This window comes from Lithobates pipiens, unplaced genomic scaffold (assembly GCF_037356315.1).
Source record: "Lithobates pipiens isolate NorthernLeopardFrog02 unplaced genomic scaffold, aLitPip1_a1.2 Scaffold_8, whole genome shotgun sequence".
In the NCBI taxonomy this organism is placed as follows: domain Eukaryota; kingdom Metazoa; phylum Chordata; class Amphibia; order Anura; family Ranidae; genus Lithobates; species Lithobates pipiens.
The window spans coordinates 657,039,848-657,057,495 of NW_027507903.1; the positions used below are offsets into that span (position 1 = coordinate 657,039,848).

Below are 17,648 nucleotides of genomic sequence, written 5' to 3' on the forward strand. Positions count from 1 at the left end.
GGGTTGGAGTGGATAGAATTTGTGCGAGGAGGGGGCTGTTTCTTGGTGGGGGGGGGGGGTAGAATTAGTGCTAGGAGGGTTTTTTTTCTTGGGGATAGGAGGGTAGAATTTGTGCTAAGAGGGGGATTTTTTTGGGGAGGGGGGTCAAATTTTTTTCTAGAAGGGGGATAGAATGTGCTGGGAGGGAGGATAGAATTTGTGCTAGAATGGGAAATTTGGTGGGGACTAGAATTTGTGCTAGAATGGGAAATTTGGTGGGGACTAGAATTTGTGCTAGGAGGGAGGGTTTTGGGGGGGGGGGGGGGGAATTCTTGCTAGGGGGGAATAGAATTTGTGCTGGGGGGGGGGGGGGTTTGGGAGAATAGAATTTATGCCGGGGGGGGGGGGGGGGGGTTTGGAGGCAGGATATAATTTGTGCTAGGAGAGGGATAGAATTTATAGTAGGAGGGGGGGGGGGGGTTGGGAGGGGATTTGTGCTAGGAGGGTGGATTTGGGGGGTTGGGAGGAGTTGAATATTGCCTTACAGAGGGAAGGTATGTTTGTCATCTTTACCTGGAGCACTAGGTGCCCTTGTCTTAGCACTGACTGTAAGTACCTAAGTTTGGAGCAGTATAAGCCTCCCGCAGTCCCTGTTTTAGAGAAGCTCTGACTGGAAGAGGGAGAATCGGGACACATCAAGCCACTTAGTACAAGGAGACTGCTGATAGGAGGAGAGGGCAGATCGACAGAGAGATCTCATCAGTTTTCTGCTCCTCCTTTTGACTGTCCAATCACAGGCTGGGGGAGAGACGACATCTGTACATGAAGAATCCGGTCTCCTGCCCTGCAAGTGTGGCAGAGCTATGTAAATTTCAAGACTGGATGAGCAGAATTAGAAACCCGTTGGTATGTTGGACAGTTGCCCCCGATGTATATTTCATCTATTGATACCTTTTGTGACACGCTGAGCTCCAGCCAAAATGTTTCTTGTTTTGGACGGAGAAGTCCAGGATTAGGACCACTGTTGGGAGTTCGCCGACCTTCCCGACCTTCCCGACATTACCTTGGGTGTCTTCCCGACCTTCCTTCCCTCGGGTGTTTTTGGAATCTTTTTGGGAGAAGCCATGGAGGTGGAGCGTGAAATAAAAGTCTGACAGCACTGCGCTTGGCCACAGTTCATTTAGCTGCTTGCTCTGTTAGCAATTATTTGTTCTGCAAACAATCGTTCTTTATCTGCCACCAGCAGAGCACACCCAAGTCCTAAGCACACAATATGTTGGTTGTGGGTCATGATGTGTTACCTCTTTATTACCATCTACATCTTAAAATCTTCATTTTACAAATAAACATTGGAAGCCCATCTCCAGGATATCGGCATACACCCCCCCCCCCCCCCAGTCCTTCACTCCTCCCTCTATATAAATGCCCATTTTAATTACCCAAACCCACTGCCAAGTGACCCGACCAACCCTCCCCACCTTCCTGGAGGTCTTTCTTCAGGTGTCCACATCACTATCTGCAGGTTGTTGATGCCTCCTATTGGTTGCCCAAAGGGGGTTCTCTCAGGGGGCAAAACATCCCTGACATCACAAGGGGGCTGGTGGTCTTGGGGGGGATTTAGAACCAGACAGGGGACTTCAGGTGAGCCTTCCTTCACCAAGGGAAGCACAGTAAAAGACTATTTGGGCTTCAACACATATTACACTCAAGATTCCTAGAGAATAGAAGAAGTTTGCCTTTGGACGGTTTCTCTCTGATATAAACGTCCTATCTAGCCATATAAAAAAGTGACTCGGGAGAGAGCAGCAGGGGCAAAGCTCTGAAGGGGGGGGGCAGGTTAAAGTTTCACTGCTCTAAACAGGTTGGGTCATTATTTTATTCAGTTTGGACCTGGGTTTCTCAATCGGGGTTCCTCTCAGGGTTGCCAGGGGTTCCTTTTAGACATTGAGCAATTTCTGCCTATTAGATTATTATTTTTTTTTCACTGACACCATTGATCTATCTTTAAGGGGGGGGGGGGGGGGGGGGGGTAGGGGGATTCTTCCCAAAAAAACACAAGTGTAAGGAGCATTCTTCCCATGACCATCACACTAATGTATTCTGAGTGTAGGTATAGTAATTTTTAGCGGGGGTTTCCTGAGACTGGAAAGTTTTTTTTGTTTTGTTTTTGTTTTGTTTTTTTCCCAAGGGTTCCTTCATGTTCAGTAAGGGCCAGTTTACTGTCCTAGAGACTTTTAGAGGGGCCGGACTGTGGCCAGTGGGAGTAGGAAACATCCTGGTATTGGCAAGGTAATAACGCCAACTCGTTGGTGTCCCTGTGAGGAATAGTGACCCATTGTTAATGTCAGTGGAAGGAATAGTACCTTGTTACTGGTGTCAGTGGGAGGAACCATGCCTCATCACTGGGGTCAGTGGGATGAATGGTGCACCTTTGTTGGGGTCAGTGGGATGAAGGGTGCGCCTTTGTTGGGGTCAGTGGGATGAACGGTGCGCCTTTGTTGGGGTCAGTGGGATGAGCGGTGCACCATTGTTGGGGTCAGTGGGATGAACGGTGCGCCTTTGTTTGGGGGTCAGTGGGATGAACGGTGCGCCTTTGTTTGGGGGTCAGTGGGATGAACGGTGCACCATTGTTGGGGTCAGTGGGAGGAACGGTGCGCCTTTTGTTGGGGTCAGTGGGAGGAACGGTGCGCCTTTTGTTGGGGTCAGTGGGAGGAACGGTGCGCCTTTTGTTGGGGTCAGTGGGAGGAACGGTGCGCCTTTTGTTGGGGTCAGTGGGAGGAACGGTGCGCCTTTTGTTGGGGTCAGTGGGAGGAACGGTGCGCCTTTTGTTGGGGTCAGTGGGAGGAACGGTGCGCCTTTTGTTGGGGTCAGTGGGAGGAACGGTGCGCCTTTTGTTGGGGTCAGTGGGAGGAACGGTGCGCCTTTTGTTGGGGGTCAGTGGGAGGAACGGTGCGCCTTTTGTTGGGGGTCAGTGGGAGGAACGGTGCGCCTTTTGTTGGGGTCAGTGGGAGGAACGGTGCGCCTTTTGTTGGGGTCAGTGGGAGGAACGGTGCGCCTTTTGTTGGGGTCAGTGGGAGGAACGGTGCGCCTTTTTGTTGGGATCAGTGGGAGGAACGGTGCGCCTTTTGTTGGGGGTCAGTGGGAGGAACGGTGCGCCTTTTGTTGGGGGTCAGTGGGAGGAACGGTGCGCCTTTTGTTGGGGGTCAGTGGGAGGAACGGTGCGCCTTTTGTTGGGGGTCAGTGGGAGGAATGGTGCGCCTTTTGTTTGGGTCTTTGGGAGGCGTGCCCCACTGTTGGCATCAGTGGCAGGAATTGTGCTTCATTGTTAATGCCAGTGGAAAGAATAGTGCCCCAAGGGGCCACATAGAGGCATACAAAGGGTTTCATCCAATCTCTGGGCCACAGTTTGGAGAACACTGGTCTAGACCATAACAGATCCTGAAAGAAGATCTATGCAAAACCACTCTTGCTTACTTACAATAGGCTTTGAACTGCCCAGACAGTTCAGAATCGGACCTGGCACTGGCACAAACAACCCCTCCAGGCTAGAGCAGATCAGGGGGTGGACAGAAAAGGTATCTGCCTTGGGTTTTTCAGTAGGAAAGGGAGTTAAAAAAGAGCAGGACCTATGCTGCTGAAGTCGTTCACAGCCCATGGGTGGCACACTTTAGCCTTTTGGCTTCGGTGAAGGACCATGTCCTGACATTGCCTCCAGGTCTACAGGGGCTTAAACCAGGAAACTGAGCCTATCTGCCTTGGGTGCTTCAGTGGGAAGGGCATGAAAATGGGTCAAGGCCTGAAATCTATGTTGCTCTGGTAGTTCACAGCCCATGGGTGGTGCACTTTGGCCGTTCGTCTTGGGTAAAAAAGGACCTCATCCTGGCACTACTTCCAGGTCTACAGGGGATGCAACAAGGAAACTGAGCCATACGGCCTTCTGTTGGCAATAGATTTTCAGCATCAGGCTGCCAAGCCATCAGCACTATGCACTATATTCTGTATAAATTACAACTGTTTTGGACATGTTTATTCTGTCGCGTTGACAGTTTTTAGGAGCACATTTCTTAGTTGAACAGTTCCCATTATCATTCGGCTTTTGTTACCAGCTTTCTTTCTTCCAATTGTTAACTCTTGTCTGCTCTGGAGCAAGGGGAAGAAGGAGCCTAGGCGGAGTAGATGACGAGCCCTGCTGCATTACACCACCCATCAAAGACTGACCTGGTACAGAGATGGTTAAAGGGGAATTGCTGAACTATTGAAACATCTGATCTCCCTTTAATAACATGTCCTTGACAGGTGTAGGAAGTACCGGGACAGGTTCTCCAGATGCCCGGGGCAAGATTACGGAAGTGCATCCGACCTCCCTGTTGCCAATGCATGGAGTAGAATGGGTGTATTGCCCTGAACCCATTCTCAAAACCCTTGCTCCAGCTGCCCATGGTTGGCCAATCATTTTCTTTCTAGACAGCTAGAAGGTAGTTGTGCATGTTTTTTGTATCAATTGTGGGCATATGGGGTGGGAATTGGACGTTTTGGATCACGGTGTGACAGCAGTAGCTGTAAAAGAAAACATGAAGCCGCAGCCAGCTGGTTGCTAACCACTGATCTGCAAGAAGAAGGATAACCCCCATGGGGGGGCTGGGATGCAGGGATGGGGTAATGGAGGATATTTTGCAATCTAGAGCAGTTCTACTTGGATATCGTTCTACTCCTACAGGAGCCGCTGGTACTTTTGGGCCTATTTCCCCCTTTTAGGGCACACACAGCCAGGCACACAGTATTTTCAGATTTCTTCATCTAGCCCAGAGATCTAAGGGTTTCCCTTTTTTTGTGGATAGGGATAGGGAGCCTGGGATACTCTGGAACTGAAGAAACTTGAACAGTCTGAGGACTACTACATGTTTGGCTGCTCTGTGCAATTCTTGAAAGCCTTGAACTACTTGTACGCTTCCTGGCAGTATTCCACCTCTGCTTGGCTGCACTGCACAACTTCTGGCTGCACTTCCCCAACAAAGTCCCACAGAATCTCCATCTGCCTTTTGACCTCTACTTCACTCACAGTCCCAAGTACCTCACTGTCATCCCTTGTAGCACTCAGCCACTCACTCCGCCACCACCACCAGGACCCTTGGTTGCCTTCTGCCGATATCTCATCAGGTTCTTCCTAGTGATGGAGATGTAAACTCATGCTGCCTCTTTGGACAACTCCGAGCTTTCTCCTGACGCTCTGGATTCTTGGGTTGCTTTACAAATTGCCCCCCCCAGCTAAGCCTACCTGGGACCTGCATGTCTTCATACGGGCTTTCTCCCCCACCTTCTGCCCAGGAGGACAAGGACCCTAAACAGAGGTCTCCTCCAGCAGGCTAAACCCAGGAACACTGCCCTACACCCACATATACCCACATACTGCAAACTACCCCTGCTGCACAAGACTATTCATGGACTCTTTCCTACCTTCTGTCTGGGCTACATCTCCCCCAAGGATTGGCTGAAGTCCCATAAATATTTAGGCGGCGGCCTCCGCCTTCCCTTCCACTATGTTGGAGAAATCGCTTGAAAATTGGGGAAAGTAGCAGAGCAGCAGCAGCCTGTAAAACCCCTGAGCAGCCCCTTAACCACTTGCTTACTGGGCACTTAAACCCCCCTCCTGCCCAGACCAATTTTCAGCTTTCAGCGCTGATGCACTTTGAATGACAATTGCGCGGTCATACAACACTGTACCCAAATGACATTTTTATCATTTTTTCCCACAAATAGAGCTTTCTTTTGGTGGTATTTAATTACAGCTGGGAGTTTTATTTTTTGCTAAACAAACAAAAAAAGATGCAAAAAAAAATAATAATAATTTTCTTAGTTTGTTATAAAATTTTGCAAACGGGTCATTTTTCTCCTTCATTGAAATGCGCTGATAGGCGGCACTGGTGGGCACTGATAGGCTGAACTGGTGGGCATTGATAGGCTGCACTGATCGGCACAGTTAAGGCGGCACTAATAGGCACAGATAAGGCAGTACTGATGGGCACAGATAAGGCAGCACTGATGGGCAAAGATGGGCACAGATAAGATGGCATGGATGGGTGGCACGGATGGATGGATGGCACTAAGGGGCACTGATGGGTACCACTGATAGATGGGACTGATAGGTGGCTCTGATAGGTGGCACTGCTGGGTACTGATGGGCACTGGTAGATGACACTGATGGGCACGGATATGTGGCACTGGGGTGCAGCACTGTTGTTGAGGCAGATTTTGGGCACTGATGGGTGGCACTGATGGGTGGCACTGATGGGGGGCACTTTTTTATTAGTTAGGGAGCAGGTGGGCACTGATAAGCTGGCCGTGATCGGGACTGATGTCCCGATCACGGCTGCTGGTGATTGGCTTACCGGCTCTGTTGTGTCACATGATCAGCTGTCATTGGCTGACAGCTGATCACGTGGTAAGGGGTCGGGATTGACCCCTTGCTCCGATCCGTGATCAGGCGAGTCTCATAGACTTGCTGATCACAGAGCGCGCCGCGTGCGCCCCTCAGGGCGCGCAGGCCCCTCGTGCACGGGACGACGTCAATAGACGTCGTCCCGGCAAAGCAGGTCCGCTCTGTAGCCGTCATTCGGCTATAATGCGGATCCCTAGTGGTTAATCAACCCCATTGCTCCACTGATTACAGTGAAGCTGAAATTAGATTGTGGGCTAGCGGTCTGCTATACCAGGCGGCTCATACATAAATATGTCAGGTGGCTGGTTCTGACGAGTAGAGATGAAACATTTCTGGAAATTTTAGGCCATGGGAATTTTTATTTTTTTGGAAAAATTGAAAATAAAATCAATGTGGGGCAGCTTTACAAATTAAAATTTGTTTTGTTACACTGGGAAGGTGAAATGTATATAAAAGTATTAGGCTTGAAAGAAATGCTTTTGCAGTAAATAGTTTTTTTATTTTATTTTTTTATGGAATAACGAGGACTGTATATGATGAGAACATTTCACCTATACATGAGAACAGATAACCCCCTCCTCCACCTTCCCCTCGTAATAATTTAAAGTCTCAGAAAATGTAGCCGCACTCTTGAGCGTCTGTGGCATAAGACTAAGTTCCAGGAAGACTTCACACAATATAAATCTGCCCTCCTAAAATACTATTCCTGCCTCCGCACTGCCAAACAGAGCTACTTTATCACACTCATTAACGCCTTCTCATCCAGTCCACGTCAACTCTTCTCTACCTTCAACGCTCTACTCTGTCCTCCACCCCCTAACTCACTCACTACCCAGAAGATCGGCACTTCAAAAAAAAAAATGTAGCAGCCATAACCCTTTGTAGGGCGGCCTTAATTGACTGGGCTTACCGGTTACCTCCGCTTGGCTTGTCCTTCCACGTCTAGGGGTACCCAGGGTTGATACCCAACAACTGGAAAGCTGACACAAATGAAGTCCTTTTGAAAGGTTTTATTTTGCAGTGATGACATCCAATAACACAGTCTCTCATGGGAACAGAGGGCACGGGGTGAAGCACTCGGGCACCTTGAACTGCAGGTCTAACAAAGTCTCTAATTCCACCCAGAGAGTAGCCACTCGCAGCTGGGTACTTCAAGGCTGAACAGACCTCTAGCCAGAGATCATGGCAGTCAGCACGTTGACTCAAAACTTGAAACAATCCTCTGATGGTGTACAAATTGTAACTAAGGGCAAACAGGAACCTTTTTCTTCAGTACCTGGAACGTTCTCTGTCTCCTTAATAGTACTGGAAAAAGCGTGGATTCGTCAGTGTTCTTCCCAACTCAGTAACCAGGCACTTCTCAGGATGCTACTTGTCCGCTCTCCTCCGAAGAGTCCTCCCCCAGTCACTTCCACGAGCGGTGGTGCCCCTCCAAGCCGAGAACACACCCAGGCACCTTGAATCCTCCCTCAGTTACTGCGCCTTGGACCAGCCGGTTCCGAGACTCGGGAACAGACAGATCCCTACCCCAGACCAGATGGGTCTATTGGGGCATCTGACATGTTGCGGGATGTCGAACACCCCGTGACCTCTCGCGGGGCTACCCCGGTCCTGCAACAAGAACAGACCACATGGGCCTCACAAACTCTTCCCCAAACACGTGACCCACACATCTTAAGTACCCCTTCCCAGACTCCTTAGCGGGGCCCAGCACTCCCACTGATTGGCTCCGAGAAGTTTGATACTCAAAACGTCCAACTAGGCCAGGTTCAGGCCTGTCATGTGCACCTCAGGCCGCGTACACACGCGCGGACTGTTCGCCCAACCTTGTCCGCTGAACAGTGTTTGGGCGGACAGTCCGCTCGTGTGTGGGGCTTCAGCGGACAGTTTCAGCGGACAGTTGGCCGAACAAGGTCTTACGGAAATTCCGAAAAACTGTCCGCTGAAACAAGGTTTCAGCGGACTGTTCGCTCGTGTGTAGGCTTGTTCGGCCAACTAAGTCTCGCGCATGCTCAGAAAGGATTTCCACGTCGGAAGGTTGCATTGCAGTGTATAGGACGTCGTATTTTTCGTCCCGTCGTACGTGCCGTTCACGTCATCGCGCACGGTTTCAGCAAACTGTTCGTCCGTCGTGTGTGGCCATGTCCGTCCATGCTAAGTTTGAGCGGACTGTTCGCTCAAACTGTTGGACGGACAAAGTTGGGCCAACAGTCCGCGCGTGTGTACGCGGCCTCACTGTACACATGACCAGGCAGAACTTCTAACATAGCCCAGCCAGACTGATGTCAAGGCCAACCTACATAATTAACCCTCAGAACCCCTATTGTTCTGAGGCAAAAACTAAAGTTTCATCTGCATGACACTTTGTCCAAAATGTCATCCGCTACATAAGATTGATGCAATTTATGAGGAGATCTCCCCCACGCAAAACCCATGTCCACCAATAACAATCGTTACTTCCCTCATTCAACCCTGCTAGTATTAATGAGGTTGCTAAACTTTTATCTAACATTCATCTAACCACCTGCCCCCTGGATTCTGCTCCCTCGCAAATGCCATGCTCACCCTCTAACTCGATTCTACACTCTCTCTCTTTTCAACCTCTCCCTTGCTTATGACATCTTCTCAAGCTCTCTAAAACACACCCTAGTCACCCCCATACTTTAAAAAAAAAAAAAAAAAAAACTCACTGGACCCCACCAATCTTAACAACGTCCCATCTCCTTACTCGCCTTCAATTCCAAACTTCTTGAAAGACTGGTCTACAACCGACTGAGCAACCATCTGACCATGTACAAACTTCCTAATCTCCTTCAGTACGGATTTTGCCCTCAACACTCCATGGAAATTGCTTTCCTCCTTTTAAACTCTCAAATGACCTACTAATGGCTAAAACCAGCAGACACTATTCTGTACTACTTCTCCTCCTCAATAAACTCCACTCCTTTTGCTCTCCGTGACTGTACTCTTTACTGGTTCTCATCCTACCTATCCCCCCCACTCCATAAGTGTCACAACTCCTACTTCCTCCTCTCCTCTTGCTTTCTCCATTGGGGTCCCCCAAGGTTCTGTTCTTGGACCTCTCCTTTTTTCAGTCTACACCACCTCCCTGGGTCAATTGATTGCTTCCCATGGTTTTCAATATCATCTTTATGCTGATGACACCCATATCTATTTCTCCACCCCCCGGCTCTCCATCTGTCTCCTCACGCATCACCAACTTACTAGCAGACATATCAGCCTAGATGTCACATCACTTCCTCAAACTCAACCAATCCAAAACTGAACTCATGATATTTCCTCCCTCAGGTGCCGCTTCCCCTTATTTCTCTGTCAATATCAATGGCTCAACTATCAACTTGTCCCCCCACGCCAAGGTCCTAGGTGTAATCCTGGACTCTGAACTATCCTTTCGGGCCCACATCCTATCTCCAAAATGTGCTGCCTCAACCTCCACAACATCTCCAAGATACGCCTCTTCCTAACCAATGTCACCACTTCTAATCCACTCCCTGGTCAGCTCTCGCCTCGATTACTGCAACTTCCTCCTCATTGGCTTACCTCTAAATAGACTATCCCCTCTTCAGTCCATCATGAATGCTGCTGCCAGGCTCATCCACCTCACAAACCGCTCAGCGTCTTCTATACCCCTCTGCCAATCACTTCATTGGCTGCCACTCAGCCAACAAATTAAATTCAAGATACTAACTATAACCTACAAAGCCATCTACAACCTGGCCCCCAGCTACATCACTAACCTGGTCTCAAAATACCAACCTAATCGTTCTTTTCGCTCCTCCCAAGACCTCCTGCTCTCAAACTCCCTTGTTACCTCCTCCTATGCTCGCCTTCAGGACTTCTCCAGAGCCTCTCCTATCCTCTGGAATGCTCTACCCTAATCTGTCCGATTTTCTCCTACTTTATCCACTTTCAGACGATCCCTGAAAGCGAATTTCTTTAGAAAAGCCTATCTGGCCCCCACCTAACAACTGTACATTCATTTTCTCCATCAGCACATCCTCCACAGTTATTATCTCTTGACTTTCCCTCTTAGATTGTAAGCTCTAAGGAGCAGGTCCCTCTGATTCCTACTGTATTAAAGTGTATTGTATTTGTACTGTCTACCCTCAAATTGTAAAGCCCTGCATAAACTGTTGGCACGATATAATTCCTGTATAATAATAATGGTGATATGCAATTGTAGTTCCTGACGATGCTGATCCAGAAGCACATATTGCTCTATGAAGAGCTGGATGATGAATGTTCTCCTGATGTTCAGGTGTCCTTGTCTCTATAAATGAAGGAATTGCCTCCTATTTTTCACTCTGGTCCTCCATCATTTCTTTCCATAGAGTATCTGTTAATGTCTTTAGGGCGCCTCTGGCAAGCCAGGATATGTTTTGTCCTCTTTGTAGCATGTGGAAAAGAAAATGTCTGCTCACAATATTTTCCAATTAAAGGTTTGCTCTTAGTAGAAGTTGTGGGAATGTTTTACTGAGTGGGAGAAAATTTAAAAAAACAATTTACCGAGCAGACTATAGGGAAACATTATGCTGTAATGGTGGAGAACATTGGAGAAGAACGGGGAAAGCTTGTTTGGCTGTGGATCACAGGATTGCAGTCTATTTTGTACTCCTGTGACCTGTTTTTAGCTGACAACAGGCTGAAGCCCGCGGTCGGCTGACAATAGAGAGCCGGTCCAGGCACGAGCAAGATCGTGACCATATGGTTGAAATTTTCCCCCCATGCCTGGACCGGGCACCTGGCTCAGCCTCCTCAGTGAGCCGCTGAGAGCCTGACGGCAGAGCAGAGAACCGGTGACTGTCAGTCTTCTTGGGGAGCTCCAAGAGATCTGCGGTGTTTGATCACTCGATTCTCAGTGTTGCAGCATCCAGCTAGGTAAGTAGGAAATCCCCAATTCCCACACTTACCTTTTTTATAGCAAACATTTAAAGGGTTATAAATAAACTAATTTGTCAGCCAAATTGACTCTTTTTTTTTTTTTTTTTTTTTTAAAGAAAATTTTATTGAAGTTTATTCAAATACAAGAGAATAAATGTAAGTACAGACAAATATCTTCCAAATGTAAACAACGGGAGATCGTTAGAGAAAAAAAACAACAAAAACCGTTTCAACACAGCCATATTTATCACAAACTGGTATTTTTGTGTAGTCCGGACCAAGTGTAAATGTAATTTCTTAGAGATAAGACTCGGTTAAAGGAACTGTATTAAGGAAGGTTAGGAGATGTTGCTAACTTAGCAATACAATGCTGAGTCAAGGAGTTTGCATTCAGTTACGCTCTCAAACAAATACAAGATACCCCCTGATCCATGCGTAAAATTTTTTTGGGGGAATAAGTTATCTGCAGCTTTCGGAAAAATAATAGTATGATTCCGCCAAGATTGGTGTGGGCCGAGTCTTAAATTACTGTATGTTCCATCGTGAACTCTTGGATCCTATGGAAGGCAATGGCTGGGGAGAAAAATGGATGGGTGGTGTACAGGGATCATATGATCGGAAGAGTGGGGTCGAAAGAAAAGAAGCAGGGAGGGTGGGTGAGGATAGCTAGGGGGATAGAGAGAGTGGGGGGGGGGGGGGGGAGAAGGACACATAAGGAAAAGGAATGAGAGGGAGGTGAGTTTGCCTCCCGGGGTCGTATTAAGTGGTAATTAGTGTTGGGAGGGGGGAGCTGTATGTTCTACTATCATAGGTAAGGCAGAGTGTCTTTCGTGTCTTCTATACAATCAGGGCTCAAGATTGCAAATTGACTATCTTGGCTGTTAATTAAGGCCTGAGAGGACAGAAACTGTCATCCACTGTATTCCAACAATCACCAAACTGTAGGAGGTACAAGATGGAGCCGACAAGCAAACTGAACTGGAGCCTTTTCTCTGCAGTGCCCCCTAGAGGAAGTAATTCATATTTCTCTTGCTTGAGAACTGTATTGAGAAGTATTGCTCCCTGGTCTGAGAAGGACCAGGGAGCCACGTTTAACCACTAACAGGCTCCTTGTGGGTGGCACAGGAGGGCAGACAGCCCCTCCAGTCTGGGTCTCTCCCCACCAGGGCAAGGATCCCGCTGTCTAGGTCCCAGACTTTTTATGCAAACCTCATCCCCCTGCTGGTCACTTCACCACACCTATGTCCTAGAACTACCCAAAGAATTGTGGAGTGCGGGAAGGAGCAATTAAACCCGCAGCCTGTGAAATCCAGAACAGATAAAAGCAATCAACCTGCTCCTCTACAGAGGAGACAAAAAACAAATATACCTAACCCTATAAGCAACCGAACTAGGAGGGTGCTACAATCTTTTAGGAACACCAACTTTTCACATGCCCAACAATGAGGGCTGCTGTTAGAACTTATGGGGCCCCAAGCAGCCAACCTGACAGGGCCCCCACCCAAATAAACTGTTTACTATGGTTCAGTTATGAATGAACACGATGAGTGATTGGTACCGATCACTCATTGCCTTTATTAAGGAAAAGAAGGGGCTGGTAAATATGACATATTTACCAGACCCTTTCCCCTCTCACCATCCTGAATTGTGCTTGCAGCTGCCGGTGGGAAGCAGAGGAGGGAAGGTAGCAGAACTGCAAGGGGTGGGGCCTGGGCAGCAAGGCGGGGGGGGTGAATGGTGTCGCAGGGGAGCAATTGCTGGAACCAGTCCCCTGTATGGCTCTGCAGCTTCTAAAAGCCGGTGGATGGGAGAGGAGAAGAAACCAGCTTTCAGCTGCTGCAGAGAGCCATACAGGGGATCTGTTCCAGTAATTGCTCCCCTGGTGCGCCAATCGCCCTCCCTGCCCATATCTGATTCACCCTGCTGCCCTGGCCCCCTTTCTGGCCTAGGCCCCATACAGAAGTGCCAGTGGTACCCCCTTATTCATGGCTTTGCCAACAGTCAATGTGACTCCATGGCAAACTTTGTGCAGTACGCTTTTTAACCTACAGAAACATGTCCCTCATGAAAGGACTAGTCGTTGGTGTTCCCCAAGCCATATGTTCTAAACATGGTAGGTTTTCCCAGAGCCTGCTGGGTCCTCCTGAGATGTACATATTCTCTTTGCACTGAATACACAGTACTGTCTGTAGATCTTTGAGAAAGACCATGACCCACATATATAATATTTGTGTTTTTTTCTTCTCCAGGTCAGATCCATCCTCTGCCATCTCCGAATGCCTTCCTTCTCCTCTCCGGTGGATTGTGCTCTGGACTTCTTGATGTTTCCCCAACTGATTTAGGATCACGGACCCCCTTCATTTCGTACTCCATCTCCTATACGCTCCTAGTCCCCATCCTTCGTCTACCATCCCCTGATGCCCTGTCACAGCCCTGTCCATGTCACTACCTCCTTCCCATATCTCTCTGGGAGTCTCCACACCCAGAACTCAGCTCTGACAACCCACACCTCACCCCAGACAATGTATCTCAATGGTTTCTTCCTTCTCTCCTTTCTGCGGTGTCCAGCCTCCGTGGTTCCTCCCTTCCCCTGACCCTAGAGAGGGCTGATGTGTGGGGTAACACTGCCTCCATCCTGCTGTCTACATCTAGTGGCCTCCTCATTCGCTTTGACATTGTCCCCGTAGTGGAAGTTCAGGGTTGGCCCCCAGGAGCTCAATATCTAGATGACTGGTTAGGGAAAGATGGAGTTCCACCTCAGGTGTTTCATCTTTTCCCATGGGGAGCTGAGGGACAGTGGAGGGTGGGCTTCCCAGGGGTCGAGCTTTACATGAGACGATACTTACACCCAACGCTGTCCAGGGTGCTAAGAGCCTCCATGGCTGTGTTGGGACCCATACTCCAACAGCACGGAGGCCCAGGTCCATATGTATTATGGATCACCCTCATACATGCCTGTGAGAGGCTACCACACGGATACCTGTGCCAAGGGCAGAATGCGGCCTCCTGTTTTCTTGGGCTTCTTGAGGAACTTTCCCTGTCCTTCCTTCGAGGATCATGCCCCAACCCATTCTTACCAGGATGTGATCTGCTACTGGGCTCTGCCCAGGGCCACTACCTTGCCCGAAAGGTGTCCGAGGTAAGAACGCAGCCAGTATACTACCTCTGGGAAGTGGTGAGGGAGGCCAAGGAGGTGGTGAGGGAGGCCAAGGAAGTGGTGAAAGGGGAGAAGGTGGAGGAGGATATCGAGGAGAAGGAGGAAAGAGGGTCCAGCTGTTACCCCAGCTAGGGTAATGATTCCCTCGTGTAGCATTATATTAATTTCTAATTGCTGCTAGGAAAGTGCAGTTCTGACCAACCATACCTCTGCTGAGATTATGAGATCCGCTCCAATTTTACTACACCCCCTCCCAAGTGAGCAGTGACTTGCTTAAATTAATAATATGACTGGGTGCATCATGATGGGTAAGACTCAAAGCCCTAATTGGGTTTTGGTTTTGAAACTCAAAAGTATGAAGTACACATGTGCATAGTTCTAGACACACTTCAGTGCTCTGCAAGATCATAAGTAGTCTCGGAAATGCTCTGCAAGACCATGAAGCTGCTCAGCAATACTCTGGGAGACCATAAGGAATCTCTGGATTGCTCTGCAAGATCATGAGACAGCTCAGTATTGCTCAATTTGCTCTGCAAGACCATAAGGAGTTTCAGCATTGCTCTGCAAGACCATGAGACAGATCAGAAATGTTCTGCAAGACCATAAGGAGTTTCAGCATTGCTCTGCAAGACCATGAGACAGATCAGAAATGTTCTGCAAGACCATAAGGAGTTTCAGCATTGCTCTGCAAGACCATGAGACGGCTCAGCAATGCTCTGCAAGACCGTAAGGAGTCTTTGTTTTGCTCTGCAAGACCTTGAGGCAGATCAGCAATGCTGTGCAAGGCCATAAGGAGTTTCATCATTGTTCTGCAAGACCATGAGGCCGATCAACAATGCTCTGCAAGACCATAGAGTTTCAGCATTGCTCTGCAAGACCATGAGGTTGCTCAGCAATGCTTCATAGAGAAAAGTTTACTCTGGCAATGTCCTTTAAAGCTTGGGGGATGGCGGCATTGACGTTCTCCAAAGGTCAAGGCATTGGCAATGCTTTGCAGAGAACGGGAGTACCGTAACAGCTTGCACTGTGGGCAACGCGGAGATGCTCTGCAGACCACTTTTAATAACATTGCAGTGAATATAAAATCTTTCTCCCTTAACCCTTCATCCTCCACTTCTTGAAGAATGTCTTTGCCTCTCTTTCCCATAGGAACATCATTAACCCCTCGCCCTCTACATCCCGCAGAGCTCTCTTCAGTCATTAACCCTTCACCCTCCGCTTTCCTGCAGAGCACACTTCAGTCATTAACCCTTCACCCTCCGATTTCCTGCAGAGCACACTTCAGTCATTAACCCTTCACCCTCTGATTTCCTGCAGAGCACACTTCAGTCATTAACCCTTCACCCTCCGATTTCCTGCAGAGCACACTTCAGTCATTAACCCTTCACCCTCCGATTCCTGCAGAGCATTTTTCCCTGTGTCTGTTTTTTCGTTAACCGTGATGACATCACAAGCTGCGATCTGTTAAAGATGTGTTGCAGGGCAGCGATGCATCGCACATGATGGATTCGCCTCACGTCCCGTACAGGGTGTCCCTCCCTTTTAATTCTGATCAATTTTCTGATTAGCTCAGTGGCTGGCGGCGGTGTGCATGTATATATTACATATCCGTACCCTGTTGGCAGCACACCGAGGGCGACGTCACCCCCCAACCGTATATATATATATCTGAAGGCATCTCTCCATAGAGACAAGATTCTCTTCCATATGTCCGGGGCGGAGAATTCTATTTTATCTTTACAGAGTTTACATTGTCGCTGTACATATTTCAGCAGTGGAAATATAAGGGAGTGGAGATAATTCTTTGTGTAGTATGGAAAGGCCTGATTATTCCAGTTCTCTGTATGTAGGGCTCTATAGGGGGAGAAGATATATTTTTATAGAATTTTTTTTCCAGATTGAATCATCTCCAGATGTAGAAATAGATCCCTGCAAATAAATATCCGTTATCTCCATAAACGGCGCCTGAATCCAAAGAAGTATAACGATCTATCTTTATCTACCTCCGTATTTTACTCGCAATTTCCCCCTTTTCCTGTTCTCGATCTCCCCCCCCCCCCCGATCTCCCCCCAGATCTCCCCCCAGATCTCCCCCCAGATCTCCCCTCGATCCCCCAACTCAACCCTCATTTGCTCTCCAAGGATCTCAAATTTTCATTGTATAATGGAATGACGGATAACAAATTGTAACAAAACCTATAATAAATATAATTTATAAATACATTTGATTCAGCTTTGTTACTTCTACATGTAGCCCCCTTGACCTAAACAATGGTTAGTGTGTCAATTTAGTGATGGGCCAAACATCCCCCCCCCCCCTTCCCCCCCCTTCCACTCCGGTTCGTTTCACATCAGAACTCCCGAAAAGTTCATGCATCGGTCCGTGACGTCACAAGTGGGGGCGGTGCTGCCAGGTGACGTCACCCCCCATTGCCTATTTTTAAGGACTGTCAGACGGAGGAGCAGGCAGTCAGCAGTTAGCCTTTTGTTGTGAGCAGAGCGTTTATAAAAAAAAAAATGAATAAAATAATTTAAAAAAATAATAATAATTTTTGAGTCCGGCGGTGCAGCTGGCGTTGTTATTAAGCACTTTCCTACTGGGCCTATGCTGGTACTCCTCTCCTACTCCTCTCCTACATGTCAATTTCATCATATTATTCTTTATTTATTTTTTTTGCTAGAAAATGACTCAAAACCACAAACATTATATATGTTGTTGGTTTTTTTTATTTTTTATTTTTTTTTTTTATATTTTTTTTTTTTTTAGCAGACACCCTAGGGAATAAAATGACGGTCGTCGCAACTTTTTATGTCACAACGGTATTTGCGCAACGGTTTTTCCAAACGTGTTCTTCTTTTTTTTGGGAAAAATAAAACAGTTTAGTTAATTTAATAAAATAACAAAACGGTAACAACAATAAATAATAACAAATAATAATAGCAAATAATAGTAATAACAAAAGATGAAAGAGGATGTTACACCGAGTAAATAGATACCCAACATGTCATGTTTAACCACTTCAATACTGGGGGGGCACTTAAACACCTTCCTGCCCAGACCAATTTTGAGCTTTCAGCGCTGTCGCACTTTGAATGACAATTGCGCGGTCATGCTACACTGTACCCAAATGACATTTTTATAATTTTTTTCCCACCAATAGAGATTTCTTTTGC

General features: G+C 47.8%; 1 protein-coding gene across 1 annotated transcript in view; it reads left to right on the plus strand.

The window, feature by feature from the left end:
• LOC143961745 (nucleotidyltransferase MB21D2-like) overlaps positions 1 to 16,695 on the plus strand; it is a 31,973-nt gene extending 15,278 nt beyond the window's left edge. Inside the window, exon 4 of the mRNA XM_077471085.1 lies at positions 13,567 to 16,695. Coding sequence (XP_077327211.1) covers positions 13,567 to 14,606 — 1,040 coding nt within the window. The 3' untranslated portion in view covers positions 14,607 to 16,695. The remainder of the gene's footprint in view (positions 1 to 13,566) is intronic.
• Positions 16,696 to 17,648: the final 953 nt, after the last annotated feature.